The following is a 15,096-nucleotide window of genomic DNA, read 5'->3' as shown; positions in this document are numbered from 1 at the left end:
TGCTCGCGAACAGGACTTCGAACACTGCAGAGGGATATCTGTCGCATAATGAAATGTTTCATTAACTTGAAAACAGAGATCTCAGCAACGAACAAGACCACCCTTAATGACACGCCTCATTCGATCGCGTTCTACACTCAATTAGATTTTTCACCATTTTCATTAAATATCGTTCCGGAATCGTCTACACCTAAATATTCATAGAAATTTAAAAAGACGCGAGTTATATTGCAAAAGTCCGGATTGATAAAGCCGCCGAGGAAATAAATATGATAGAGGAACTAGCACTATCGAATAAATAAAATAGAAAGAAGAGGCGCTCGATGGCAGAAAATGTCATAAAATCGGGATAAAACAACCGCGATATATTCAAGAGTCTGCGGCCGTAAAAACCAGCGACTGCTTTTGCACATTTTTCTGCATAAATACGCCAACGGACGCTTTATTTAAACACAAACAGTAAAAATCACACAAATGCATAACCATTTTTACACCACAGACAAATTTTCTTAGTTTTACTTCATTTTCATTACACATATTACGAATATAAAATAACTTGTAAATGTGCAAAGTGTAGTGTAAATCCGTTCCGAAAATTCGTTTGTGTAACAATCGAGTGAGTTTGAAGCATATTGGTTCTTCTTTCCAAAGCGAGAGCGTTATATTTGGTGGGATATAAGTTGATATATGAGCCATATCACGCGATCGGGCTACAGGAAAACGCATCAGTTCAAATAGATGTCAGAAATCAATACATTCAATCGCCTATACGTTAAAAGCTTTTCAAAACAAACTGTTTGGATACCGTCAGTTGAAAACATAAATACATAATATACTATAAAATATTAAAAAGTTCGCTCATATTTCAGTGTTTGGATGATTTTTCTTTAATAAATTGCCTTTAGAAGTCTGTGTAAATAATTCAAACAAAACTAAAATCTAAACAAATTTCTAGTAGCGGCAACAACGCTTCGGAGCTTAGCATCGACAGGTTATTGCACATGATCGACAGATTTATGCAGCAATAGACAAATGACATAGGTACTTATCTCGTGTTTTTCGAACTACCTAATTGCGCTGTTGGCGCTAAATGCAACACATCCCTCTGTGAAGTGCCGTCCAACAAATAGACACCACCATCCATACAAGATAACTAAATTTAACTTTAATTAAGATTAATGATATGCAGAGTAGTTCTATCTTCAGTTTCGAGGCCGCCACTTCCGTTCCCCCTCCATTAACATCAACTACAGCTTTTAGCCTGATCCCGATAAGGTTGTTTGCACCAAATCGACTTCTGCGCTGCCGTTCCAGACGCTTTCTCCACGGATTGAAAATTTTAGATTTGCAGATATTTTTCTATTTTTTTCAACGTACTAGATTTCTGAAAGTGTGTAAAAATGTTAGGTTAATAAAGATTTGAGAGTTTATAGGGAGGAAGTGCGTAAAAAGGAGTATATAGAGGTATTAGGAAAGATAATGAGGAAAGTATGTGTATGTTATATGAAAGTGAGGTCGGAAGTGGAAGTCCGGCAGTGAGAGAAGAGAAAGGACAGCGCGGCAATCCGCCAACAGGCCAGCTTTCGCGTGCTCAAACCTTTCTTCCACCGCTAACATGTTTATGCTAGTAAAATACCTCCTTACAGATTGAGTCCCATGTATACTCCGATAATAGGAGTCCGGAGGGGGTAGGGGCGGTCTTGCAACCAATGCGGGCGGTGCCAGGGAAGAGCAGCATCGCCAATCACGGCGTTGTTCTGCGTCCGGCGGTCCTCCTTCCCGCCAATGAAAAAAGCATTAATCTCTTTTAAAAATAGAGCAGTGTGCAGCCACGCAGCCGGGCGACACGCACAGAGCGGCCGAATTTCCCCTACCATAAAGGCCACCGTAATGAGCTTTAACGGTAGCACATATTTAACATGCACTACAGTTCATAGACATCCCCACCGTGGAGACTGCTGAGTCACCTTGCCTCCGCCCACTGCCTCAGTCATTGCTCACCTCAAGCTTTAAGTCAGTTGATCGCCGACTCCGAGTTACCGTTGGCCACGCGAAGTGCCAACGCCAAGTGATGTGCAGTGCTAGCCACGTGTTGTGAGAGAACTGACTAGTCCTGGTGACGCGATCCGCGTCCTCACCAGCAACCACGGCGTCTCCCGAAGCAATGACGCAACACAGCGACGCGTCCAGCGACAGATCCGAAGTGTCCGTGACGCCGCCCCCACCGGTCTCCAAGATGCTGGAGTTCGCCAGCCAGCAAAACCTCAGCTTTCTCAACATTGAACACCGCAACATGCTCGCCGCCCCGTTAGCGGCGCTGCATTCCATGACGGAGATGAAACAACACCAACACCAGCACCACCTCAGCCCGGACCACGTCCACGGCCCCGAGAAAAACGACGACGTCCTGCTGGAGCGTACAAGCTTACACGTAGAACGCTCCGGCTTGACCTCGCGGAGTCCATTAGGGGCTACAAGCAACAGCAACAGTTCCCAAGGCGCCAATCCTCACGGAATTGACCATATTCTGTCGAGACCTTCGCAGATCACTACGGGACCGCTGCACTTCCCGCACAGCCTCGGCTTCACCCAGAACACCCTCGGCATGGCCTCCAACAGCGCGCAAAGCGCTTCCAATTCTGGTCTGCGGGGGTTCAACATTGCCGCCGCTGCCTTTTTCCACCACCACGCCGCCAATTCGGTAAACAAGCCGCCCGTCGAACTCGGACGTAGCACCGGGGGACTCTACTGGCCCGGCTTCCAAGGACTCGTCTCCAATCCTATCGCATGGCGGGACCGGCTCAGTGGAAGTAAGTCCCAGAAACGTAAAACTTAATTATTGCACTAATAATACATACATCAACGCGGAATTAATTTGACGACCTGTGAAACTATCTTGCAACTTGTGGTAACAGTGCGTGCATGCTGCAGCATGTGTTGATGATTTCACGTTCTCATCGAATTTACCTGTATGACCACATAATTCCTATGGTAAACAATGTCACCCCGCGCAATCCAATTCAACTCAAATGTTTGTTTCGCCGCACCACAAATAGAATATGGTTTCTATCTAAGTTAATCTATTTGCCCGTTGCAAACAATTTCCCCAATTCATACTAATCTGTCAAATCTATTATTTTACTCTCACCACCATCCGACGTGTGTCCAAAATTTCAATCCAAAGTAAAATTTTGTATTATCGTTCTGACTGTCAATCGCTGGAAGTTATGACATACTAAAGAGAAATATAAACCGCCTTGGCGCTGGACAAAAAGTCCATCAAATAACGGAATACAGAAATAAAAATAATAAAGGACTGATTGAAGTATACGTTGGATAATTTTGTGAAACGATTGAGAATCGAAACAAAGATAAAAGTTTGCTCAGTGAATTGAAACTCTGTTAGAGACATTAACAAACAAATTGCTCGGGGAAAAATCTGAGCAAATGTTTGTTTTAGTAATTGTACAGGGTCTGTTCGCTCGGTTGGTTAAAGCATGGCCATACAAAGATCAATCGGTATTCCATACAATAATATTTTGATTTTCTTGTTCGAGTCTGTTCATGCGGAACGTGGAAAAAAGAGCAACGTTTGAAATGAGGACGTATCAAAAGTAGGGTGGCATGTTATTAAAATACTCGACATTTCTTATTGTTGTTATCTATTGTTTGTAACATGTAATGAGCGATATAATGATTATTATTCGAGAATGTACGCGACATATGCGTTTCTTCATTAGTGCAGTTGATTAGGTGATATCAATACTAATTCCGTTATCGCACCGAGAGGCACATATGTTTGGAGCATTATTACATCATATATCACAATATACAAGTATAGGTGATTGCGGCCAGTTAGACTAGAGTCGAAAGCGAGCTTTCACCCCCTCCAACCCCCCAGCGAAACGTTGGGCGCGGATACGTAATGACCGGTGACGTATGTGTTATTTGTTTGGCGCCATCTGGCAGTAGCGTTATTAACTTGGCAAATCAAACAAACCCAGACATTAATTACGAAGATCTGATAGCTGTCGTCCGATTCAAACCTTGTTTTCAAATACTTCTCATATTTTATACTTAAATTTCACTATAGAAATTCCAAAGCTCAAAGTCGCGATTTCTTATCCGGAAATGTGATATGGATTAGCGAAAATGTTGATAAATTCACATTTCTGCAGAAGTGAGAACACTAAAAACTTGTCAGCCGCCACTTCAGAAACAGGAGAGGCCAGATATAATTACGCTATAATCTCAACATATGTTATGTGGTGTTATCATTATTTCATGAGAAATATCTATTTTATGAGTTGTAAAACTTGATAACAATGCACTACAATTTACACCTTGCAATAATGGAGCTGCGGGATTTATCGCATTCTATTGGAATTAACTTGACGATTTGCTAACACGTTATCGGAGCAACTGTGATTGTTGCAGACAAATGAGGGGTATTTCAGAAATGACAGTTAATACACACCATACGGTGATAGACCCAAATTAATTCCGCCACAAATTCTTTGATTTTTTTCCGCCAAAAATTGAAGTCTTATGGCATGTCACGTGCATGCTGTCAATTTGTCAAATTTGTGTACAAAGTGTAGACCGTAATGGCACAGCAATATCTCCGGTATATAAATTTAATTAAGACAACTTTGTCTTATGCTCGTAATAAACAGTTATCTGAAGTGTGCGTCGTATAATAGCTAACATGGTCGACATGATGGCTTTTGCGCGAGGTACGGCGTTATAACAGCCAACTTCGCTAATTGAAGACCCTAGTACTGAATTACTTGTTCATCGCAGCAACATTTAACGGTCTGTCATGTTACTGTTCTGCCGTTCAACCCGGTTTTACTGCCTCCACCAGCCCGAGTTGGGGGAAATTTACTCCACGTCCTGAACCGATGCCACCGCTTCCTTATTAATTTCAAACGAGGCTCACATTGCCCTGCTGGTTCATGGACGATTGACTCGATGTACGAATAATTGCTTCGGTATTTTTGACGAGCGTATTGCACCCCATACAGCACTTTATCTGCTATGCTATCATGTTTTCGTCTATCAATTTGCGTACCTTTTAATTGAAACAATAAAACTCCGCATCCCCCGCGACAACTCGCAGTTATTATTTCGATGGGGCACCAATAAATCTCGTCGTTAAATTTTTACGGCGTTTGCTATCTTAAAAGCTAAATACACAATCACATTAAAACTTAATGATTCTACTTACAGCTACATTCTAAGGAACCAGTTTTTTCGAATTTTAGCTCGCTGAACCTCACATTACAACAATGAACACTTTCAAAATTCGATAAGTCAAAATTCCTTTTGTAATTTTGATTAAATGTGCAGTTTTCGTTGGCTCCTTCATGACATAGACTGTTGAAAATAACTAAAGTCGTTTAGTTTAGATGGACATTATAAAAATACCTTTTAAGAAATAGGTGCGAAATTTACTTAAATTCACTACTCAAGGAAATAACATTATAATAAACCGTCCTTCTTTTCTCTCTTATCAGTTATTCTGTGTTCAATTTTATTTTTTATTAGTATTTTTTTTCTTGATTACTAAAAATTTCTGGTTCCGGATCATCCGAAAAGAATCTAAAAATTGTGTACCTACAGTAGACGTTTGATTATGCAACTAGAGAATTGAACCAGTGAACTAAAAATGTTCGGAATAATTGAAATTCCGGATAAAACCACAGTTACAATTTTCTAACAGTAAAGCTATGTATTTAGCTGTATATACATGTAATAAAGGTTATTACAAAATAGCAAAAAATAAAATTTTTACTTCTACTTTTTGCTGCTCCTTCATCTCATCATTTCGCTCTTGTCCGCGCATGTTGTTCTTCTATGTATCTTATAAAGCTGTCTGAAAAGCTTTTAGTTGAGTTAATTGCGAAAATTGCGGTAACTTCTTCGTCGCTACTACTACTACTACTATTGGAACTAGCAACTCTATCATCCGCACCAGCTACCTGCAGATCCATTCATAATTCTAATTTTTTTGCTATTCTTGGAAAATTCGGATAATCGGAAGTCAATATAAATAAATTCTAACAAAACTTGGATATTCTTACAAATTCCTTTGCCGAAGATTTGCATGTTATGTTGCAGAATTTAGTTTAATTTAGGTACAGTCAGGATGAAGTAAAATTTCGTTATTTCTAATAATCACTTTAGAAGACTATTTCCACTTTTTTTTGTCATTTGGATCCTCTTAAATAGTATACAGGGTCCTCTAAAACTAGTGTTTTACCCCAAAATCACTATTAATCAAGATATAAAAAAAATTGAACATGTAGAGAAACAGAGCGCTTCAAATTGACGTGATCAGTTTAAGGTTAGTGTTAACCACATGTAATAGGTATAAACGCAAAAAACTAGGTTTTTCAAAAATCAAAATTGAGATAACGGTGACAAACTTAACCTGTCATGTTTCTTTTAACGTCAAAACCATCTCTATAGTTTTGGAGTCTTTACAGAGGGTACGGCAACACTTAAAGACATCCTCAAAACTTTAAAAATAAAAATTTGCAAATTTGCGTACATTTATAGTTCAGCAAGCTCCAGAATCTGACAAGAAAAATTGTTTTTTATTTCCGTTCATTTGGCATGGCGACGCTTAAATAGTGTAATGTTTATCGATTTTTGAGTTTTTGTGGAAACATTCGCTAATTCAATTTTTTTTTCAACACTACTGTAATAAAAATTAAAAAAAATACTGCCTCTGCTCGGAAATAAGTGTTAGTTTTGAACTTTTTCTCTGTTAAAATAAGTGAAAATAAGTATTCACTTTTTAAAAAATATGTATTTCTGTCACAATTCATTATTATAAAAAATTACAAATTATATTGCTTATAAACACTTACTGCTAATAAAAAAATCATTCAACAATTTAATTTTTAGCATTCTTCATTAAGATGTACTTTAGAACACCCTTTTAGCTTTCTTTCTTGTGAAAAAGAACCGCTATTTTATGAAGTTAGTTTTCAAAATTATGACGGGGCAATTGACAACAACGTTTACCCCAAAATTTCACAAGTTACTTCATTTATTCGTGAAGGTCAATTTTGATTAATGCGGTCGTGTTTCACTTTTTGAACACTAGAAATTGTGAATTAACATCGAAAAAGCGACAATTCCACCAAGTAAGACTTTTGTTGCAATCTAAAACAAACTAAAATAGATGACATTGTGACACAAGATGATGATAGCTTGGTGTAGACATAGTTTTCAATATTGACATTATGAATTTGAAAATTTAATAAAACAGTATTTTTTCCTCAAATTTAAAACACAATTTGCATTAAATTTAAAATGACAACTGACATATTTTTAACACATTTATATTATAAAAAAAAATAGTGACAGGGTCCACAAACCCTACAAATCGCTTAAAATTACATTTTTAAAGCATTGCGACGCCAAAACTATCGGTGATAAAAAACGATTTTTTGCGTCAGATTCTAGGGCTTTGACAATTATGAGCGTAGGTATATAAATTTTTATAATTATATTTTTGAAATTATATTTTTAAAATTAAAGACGATTTTAAAGGTGACCTCATGTGTTGCCGGAGCCTGTATTTTGTATATCTTTTCAGACTTCTTATTTTTTGGGTGCGTTCGATTTTTTATATAATTATGGTCTAGTGCACAAATGTTTTACCCAAGTGAAATTATGTCTGAGATACTCAATTTTTTAAGATCTCTAAACTAACTACGTTTTTGTTACCTTCAAATTTGTGTGCTATATCATCGATAATTTTTGAATATTTGATTCTTTAAAGTAAGGAAATGAGTTAAAATTAAACACGAAAAATAATACGGAAATAAAATTTTATTTAAAAACAATTTGTTGATCATATTTAAGCCAGTTGTTTATTTGCATTTCTAATAAATAATTTTGACTGTATTTATAACAAAGACACTGCTGAAGACAAGAAATACATGAAATAAAAGTAAAAATATAAAACTTTGGTTTTGATTTAGAATTTGAAATGTGAAGAGATGAAAGAGTGAATGTCTTGTTTTATGTAATTTGTGGTGGTTAGTAGCGTTAGATGTTATTTGTCGGAAGGGCGATGGTATCGATAGTACGCGTCCGATTAAAAGAGTTAGAGATGTAAATTAGAGGTCGGGAAAACGGCGCGTCGCAGCATCAGGGAGATTGTTATCATCACAATCCATCTTCCGTATCGGGCGAAGTGTTGTGCGTGTCGTGTAGAACAAGCATCACCATTGTAGCAGTGTTTCTGCGGTTGCTAGAGGCGGTAACCTAGCAACGGGAGCGGCTGGGGGTGGGAGCAGCCGCACCGATCGAGCAAGCTGTTTTAAGCAAGACACCCTGTTAGAATAATTATATCTCTAGATAACGGGATCATGAGATTATCCACTTTAGTATCGCCCCATCTCGCTTATCTACACACTAGCACTCTCTTACATGCTGCCGTTATGTCTGTTACGCGTTATCCTTCTCCCAATATGAATAATTCCTTGATTGCGCTTTCATGAAACGTAAGCAGCAAGATCTACAAGGTCTCGCCGCCTCCAACCCCCACTCAGCGGCGCGCGGTCCAAGAAGCCAAGGTGAAGAAACATTATTAGTTTGTAATATCCTCGCCGTATTGGGAAGTTTCTCAGCTCTTTATCGATCGTCATGATTTACGAATACATGTTCACTATTCTCGCACTGTCGGAACACGGGAACATCATTTCAAGAGCAGGATTTCAACGAATATCAAGCCGATATCGGCAGCTTCCGTAAGACGCTCGAACCGAGACTATAGATGCATTATTGAATTTGTTCCCGGCTTATATGTCCCAAGAGGAACATCTAACGCTACATCCTGCGTTGTCAGCATATATAGATTATTATATAGACATCTGGTCTGTTCAGTGTAGAATCTTACAGATATAAAAGTATCGACTTCCACACAATGGAAACCTAACCTGGGCTCTTTTGCATCCAGCGCGATATTCTCAAAACCATATTGCCAATATAAACTCAAATTGTCCTATAAATAATCTCGATGTTCCAACAATACATCCTATAATAGCGCGACCACGTGTTCTTCGAATATAGAAAGCTTTTTAAAACTATACGTCTTACATAGATAGAGACGTTCCATTATAACATTGTTTCCAGTATTAACTTGGCAAAATATTTTCTATGCAGTGATAAGAACTTTAATTAAATTAGTGTGTCTGAAAAACATGCAAAAATCCAAGATTGGAAACATGCAAGCACATCAGAGAGGGGACAAATGTCTCGCTGCGCTAATTAAGTTTGAACTTTTTTAAATTGTTAATTTTGTCAAGTTTTTCTCTCTGTTTTAATTAGTTTGAGAAAAATATAGCGTCCGTATGGGCTTGAATTTTTGTCTCTCCACAAAGCTCGTCAAGCTTTGCAACATGTGTTGAAAGAGCGAGATGAAGAGATTTTAGTTAGGTAGTGATTTCCTGAGCGAATTCCGTATTCTCTTCGCATTTTCGTTGTTTTGCGATTTCGTGTCGGTTAACTATTGGATTCTTTTTCGTACACTATAAAAACAATCGCAAAATAGAAAGTTGGGTAATAAATTAACCCTCATGATTCATTGGCGATTTAAAACGTAATCATCACAGCAACAAAACTGTAAAACGGCATATAAACTTGGTCGTAACGTGATTATACAATAAATTTTGCCCAGACACGCACTGTTACCACGAATTATTTTTTATTGGGGGGATTAAAGACGAGTATTATAAACTTGTAATGTATCCAGAAAATTTGCTTTTTTTTACAGTGAACCAGTCAAATATGGGTGGAATGGGACCGGACAAAGACGCCAAAAAGAAACACACGAGGCCTACGTTCTCAGGACAACAAATTTTCGCTTTGGAGAAAACCTTCGAACAAACCAAATACTTGGCAGGACCTGAAAGGGCGAAACTTGCTTACGCCCTTGGGATGACGGAGTCGCAAGTAAAAGTAAATCTTCTTTTATTTAATCATTACAAATCTGGTTGGTTAGTTTTTGTGCTGGTCGTTAATTTCTGGTAGATTAGATCCGCGGAATGTGTGGGAGTAGATTGGGGATTTAGCTCGAAATGAGTTGCATTGGAAAAGATGTAATATTTTGACGGATGGAAGAAGCGTATCGGTACATTAATCTAAATTTAAATAGGCGGATAAAATGTTGAGAAATATGTTAATTTTTCAATTATAAATCTAATATAAATATGTTAAATATCTGGTTTGCAGTAAGTCGAGCGTATTGAAAACTGTCTGTCAGTCGGCGATTAGACCGGCTTCGGCTCAATATATCGGCTCGTTTCAAAATGAATCCGATTAACTTTAAGTATGTTGTGGGGTTAAAATAGGCCGAATCGAAATCCCCCATGAGTAATTCGGTGGCGACGCGTGTGCCTGCGATATGTTCGGAATTAATGAAAACAGAGTCCGGGAAGTCGGATCGGGGCTTGACGAACGTTTTCGACAAGTGTAAATGCCCCCCTTTTGTTACTCTGTAAATTTGCATTTTTATTGAATCTCTAGCCACCGAGATTTGAATATAAGCCTGGATGTTGACAAAAAATAATACGGCTAATATTGAGCTTCACCGCACTTCCACGACGCGCTTTTTAAACAACCACCCACTTTTTCGCTCACAAAGAAATCCCTTTCAACAAATCATTCTGCGCTCAGCCACACAAAGCCCACTGCGACAACCGCAAGCGCTCACACTTTTCACCTCACAAAATTAACTATACCCAACCAACCGAAACCACACTTCTAACATCACACAACCACAACGTTCTTATCTCTAAAAGCACAAAAACAAACTATTCACGCTAATTAATCAAAGGCAATCAAAAGCGCGCGAATTCATAAATAATATTCTTTATTGACCTTCAAGAGGGAGGTAAATTTCTCTTGGATATAATTCCGCACGTGCGTCTGAAGAGAAATGAATGTAACCCATATGTTCAATTATCATTGCCGGATTTGGATCAGGAATAATTGAGAGCTTCTCGTTTTGTCTCGTCTTCCCCTTTCTACCCCTACATCTACGGGGTGTAATATAAAAAAAATATAAATATAAATTTCACAATTTGTTGTGATTCCTATATAAGGGTCAGAAATAGAGAGTGAGATAAATCGGAAAGGGGAGCATCTAAGATTTTCTTGTTTTTCCAATTCTAAAGATTGGTATTTTAGTGTCGATGATGGTGAAAGATACGAATGATTAGGGCGAATCAAAATAGCAACGACTATGTTTGTTATAAACAAGTGGCGCCCCCGGCGGAACCCGCCGCCCTAATTCAATTTGTCAGGAGATTATACGGCACAGCCGCACACCCTCCCTTAAACGATACATCATACAAGTACAGCTGGAGCCATAGACGGTGACTTAAGGGGTACTAAGGACGACAGTGATTCGAGAATATTCACTAGTCGCGCAAAAATTCAGCTAAAATTAATGAAATCGTGGTGAGAGTGGCGTAAAAATTCGACGCCCGCTGCGAGAGCTATTCATATTTAAATTTAATTAAACTTGTAACAAAGATAAAATTAATTTTTAATTTCTGGAGCTAGGTAATGAAGGTCGGAGATCTTAAAAAGTAGACGTTTAGTTGAGTTTTACGATGATTTTCTCGGCGGTAAAAGTGCAGCTTGGGGAGAGTTTTGTCCAGATTATTTTTTCTTGTATTCTCCGAGGTCCCTTTAGTTTAATGAAGCCGCGGTTTAATAGCGCCTCGTCTTATTATTTATTTACTCGCATCAAATACCGAGCTTTCTCTTCCAAGTGCATCCGCGTCGAGAACTCAAGGATTTCATTTACAAAAATGCGGAATGTTTTGTGATAATAAAACTGCGCTCAGATTAAATAAAAATGCTAAATAAAAAGCTCTCCCGAGAATTAATAAGTTTGCGAATCTCTTCTAGCCCCGCTTTGTTAAGCTCTAAATGGGACGCCCAACTACACAACTACACGCTTCTCCAAACATCAGCGAATTAAACACTAATGAATTATGCTTTCGCTTTAATTCACTCTTTCTCATTACAACATCTTGCACTCATAATCGCGCGATTTTTCTTCACCCAAACTTTTATTACCCACTCTTACGATTAATCTGCAGAGAACTCTTATCAATCATCAAACAAATTACACTCTTCCACTATTCTCTTCTCTTCCTCATATCATTCTTGTTTCTCTTTCTTTCAATCTATAGCAAGTAACAGCAATTGAGGGCCAAAACTTGCTTCTTGCGGGGCGCTCCTTTTGTGTGGTTGGGGTTGTTGATTTTTGGCTGGCATTGGGAGGGTGTATGGAGTGGTGTAGACGATGTCGGTGCGTGAAACAAATTGGGAGTGAGTGGCCCTTAATTTGCAAGGCTCGTGTGGCGCGGAGAACGCCGGGGGCGGCGGGGTGCGCACATTCCGCAGCAGCGCGGCAACATGTACAGCTAATTACGCAGTCACTTAGCGTTAATCGATTCGGTCGCCTTACGTTAACGGTTAACGACACACTAATGACCCTGCATTTACATAGCGACCGGGGATTAGGGCGGGCACGGAATTGGCCCTCACCCCCGCCATGTAACTCATACAGATTTTATCTGGAATTATAAAACCGGACGTTTCGCGCTCGCAAACAATAAAAACATATATACGTCACGTAGATTAGCGACGTCAGCAATAAATCAAACCGTCATTTCGGGAAGAGCCGGTTCTGGACCAATGCATCGATATACCGCAGAATAAAATTCTATATGTGTCATATGCATGATGGATTGGGGCTCGACAGCAATGGCGGCGGCCAAGGGGGCTGGAATCACTCCGCCACGCCGAATGTCACCGCTGTAAGGGGAAATTTATATAGGATATATCAGTTAATTGAATTCGGTAAATATTACGCTTTGATGGCGCTATGTCCATTTCATTCCGGTTTTAATATTTATCGCGCGTTTTCCGCCACTGACGCGTCGCGTCAACCCCCACTTGCGACGCCGCAAAAACACGCAATTAACATGCTAATTCCAAAATGACCTCCTCTTGCCAAACATCTCACAAAATCACTTACTACTTTTTTTCGCCTACCAAGCTCAATATTGCTACGTTTTCATTTCAAATCTATTTCGGAAAACCGACGATTCATAAAGTCCACTAAATTGAATATATGACGCAGCAGCCGAACGCACACATCATTTTAATATTTATCAGGCGTTTTCTGCTACGCGATATGAACTACAAACGCCCCAAACGAACCCCACGTCATAACAATGTGCTATTTACCATCATTTTACAAAATTATTCTATAATTGCTCAAAATTAACATTTCAACATTACGCAGAAAATAAAAGTCAAAATCGTTATTTTGCAATTCAAGCAGGAATTCTAGGATTTTTGTAATACCTAGAGATGAGCAGGTTCCCTAATAAAAGTCAAACCTATTTTTGTGTGAAATTTGGCGCAACTGTTTATTAAATGATGTGGCCGTGTTGGGCATAAGTGTGTTTTCTTTAATATTCACCCTCTTCTAATAAAGAAGTCTGGAGAGTGAAATAAATCACTGCCAGAAAAATCAGCAGTTGTCTTATCATGTCTAAACTGTCTGGAATTAATTTAATAATTTTTTCAACAGAGTAAAGAGTTCTGAATATCGTGGAGGAGCGTCTGAAATATAATTACCTAGAACCCGGAACAACATTTAATTGATGATTTTCTTCTCGCGCATATCGAATCGGTAGCGTCGCGTTTCTCCTCCCTGTATTAACTGCGAGACCCTATTTTCCTTGATTTATGGTCGTACTATAGCTCTAAATACCATGTAATTCGCAAATTTAATATATAATGGCTGTGTTCTACAGAAATCGCTGAAAACATGTAACCCGTTTCGGATGTTTAGCAGTTTTGCGGAAGGTTAAACGATACATTTGCACCCCTTGTTCGACTAAAGAAAGCTCCGCCTTTTCTCCACCCTTACGGATGTTTGCGACCAGGTCTTTACTTCAGACGCCACTGCTTTCTCGCACACTGATAAAACTTTTATTAATTACACTTCACTCTGAAACATGGCTGCTTCCTCTCAAAACACAAAGATTAACTGACTCGATACGAGCTGCCAGAGACGCAACACGCTGTATACTTGCGGTTTTTAACCCCGCAACCATTGCGATTTTTTCTGGAAAAAGACTATTTTTGTTTTTTCTTTTAGGTGTGGTTTCAGAACAGGCGCACCAAATGGCGGAAAAAGCACGCCGCAGAGATGGCGACAGCTAAACGGAAACAGGAAGTGTTGGACAACCAAACGGACGAGAATAGCGACGTCATTTCCGATACTGAAGATGAACATGCCGCAAAACGACAAAACATCCAATGAGACCCGAAAATTTTTAAACTATAGACAGAAACTTGTAAATACGGTTTAGTGATCTCAGTGTTTGTGAAGACTTGTGCGTGAAACAGAACATTGTGGCGCGCTTTGTAAAAAATGTTATATATCTATAAATATATGTATACGTATGTATAATGCTATTTATTGTTTATTTCGGCGAAAAACGTGCAATTTTGCGCGAACTTTCCATTGCGTCGCTATAGTGAGATTTGTAAAATTGGACAGTTTTCGCAGCAAGACTTGTACAGCAGCTTACAATGAGTTGGAACGTTTGGGAACAGTATTTTTCATTGTACATAAACTTTTTTTGCATATGAAAGCAATATTTACAGGGTGATTACGGAAATAGGCTCGTGGAAAATATTGTTTCCATTTTTTTAAACTTTGAGTTTGGGAGCTCGACGCCGCTCTAAGCTGTACTTTAGATTTGTGTTGAACATCGTGCAATCTTCTTACTATAGGATGCGGCATTTTGCAGCTAAATAATGTATATTAAATTGTATTTGTAATATTAAAATAAATATGTTCAAGTGAGCCCCTTGCGTTTTAATTTAACAAATCTTAGTGAGCCCGGATCATCACAACAAACATTCCGGTAAATATAAACTGATAACGATAATAAACCTTCATAAAATTATGCTTAATTAACTTGTAGATCCTGTCAATAACATTATGGAATTCCGTGATATACATCATATTAAAGA

General features: G+C 38.6%; 1 protein-coding gene across 1 annotated transcript; it reads left to right on the top strand.

The window, feature by feature from the left end:
• The first annotated feature begins 1,998 nt into the window (after window positions 1-1,998).
• HGTX (HGTX homeodomain transcription factor) lies at window positions 1,999-14,802 on the top strand. Its single transcript, XM_088047690.1, has 3 exons — window positions 1,999-2,810; window positions 9,797-9,981; window positions 14,213-14,802. Exons 1-3 carry the CDS (start codon window positions 2,165-2,167, stop codon window positions 14,375-14,377), a joined length of 996 nt encoding a protein of 331 aa, XP_087903816.1. The 5' UTR covers window positions 1,999-2,164; the 3' UTR covers window positions 14,378-14,802.
• Window positions 14,803-15,096: the final 294 nt, after the last annotated feature.

This window comes from Gnatocerus cornutus, chromosome 10, assembly GCF_029298725.1.
Source record: "Gnatocerus cornutus isolate USDA-ARS CGAHR chromosome 10, icGnaCorn1.1, whole genome shotgun sequence".
NCBI classification, from domain to species: Eukaryota; Metazoa; Arthropoda; class Insecta; order Coleoptera; family Tenebrionidae; genus Gnatocerus; species Gnatocerus cornutus.
This window is presented reverse-complemented; position numbering and strand designations above follow the sequence as displayed.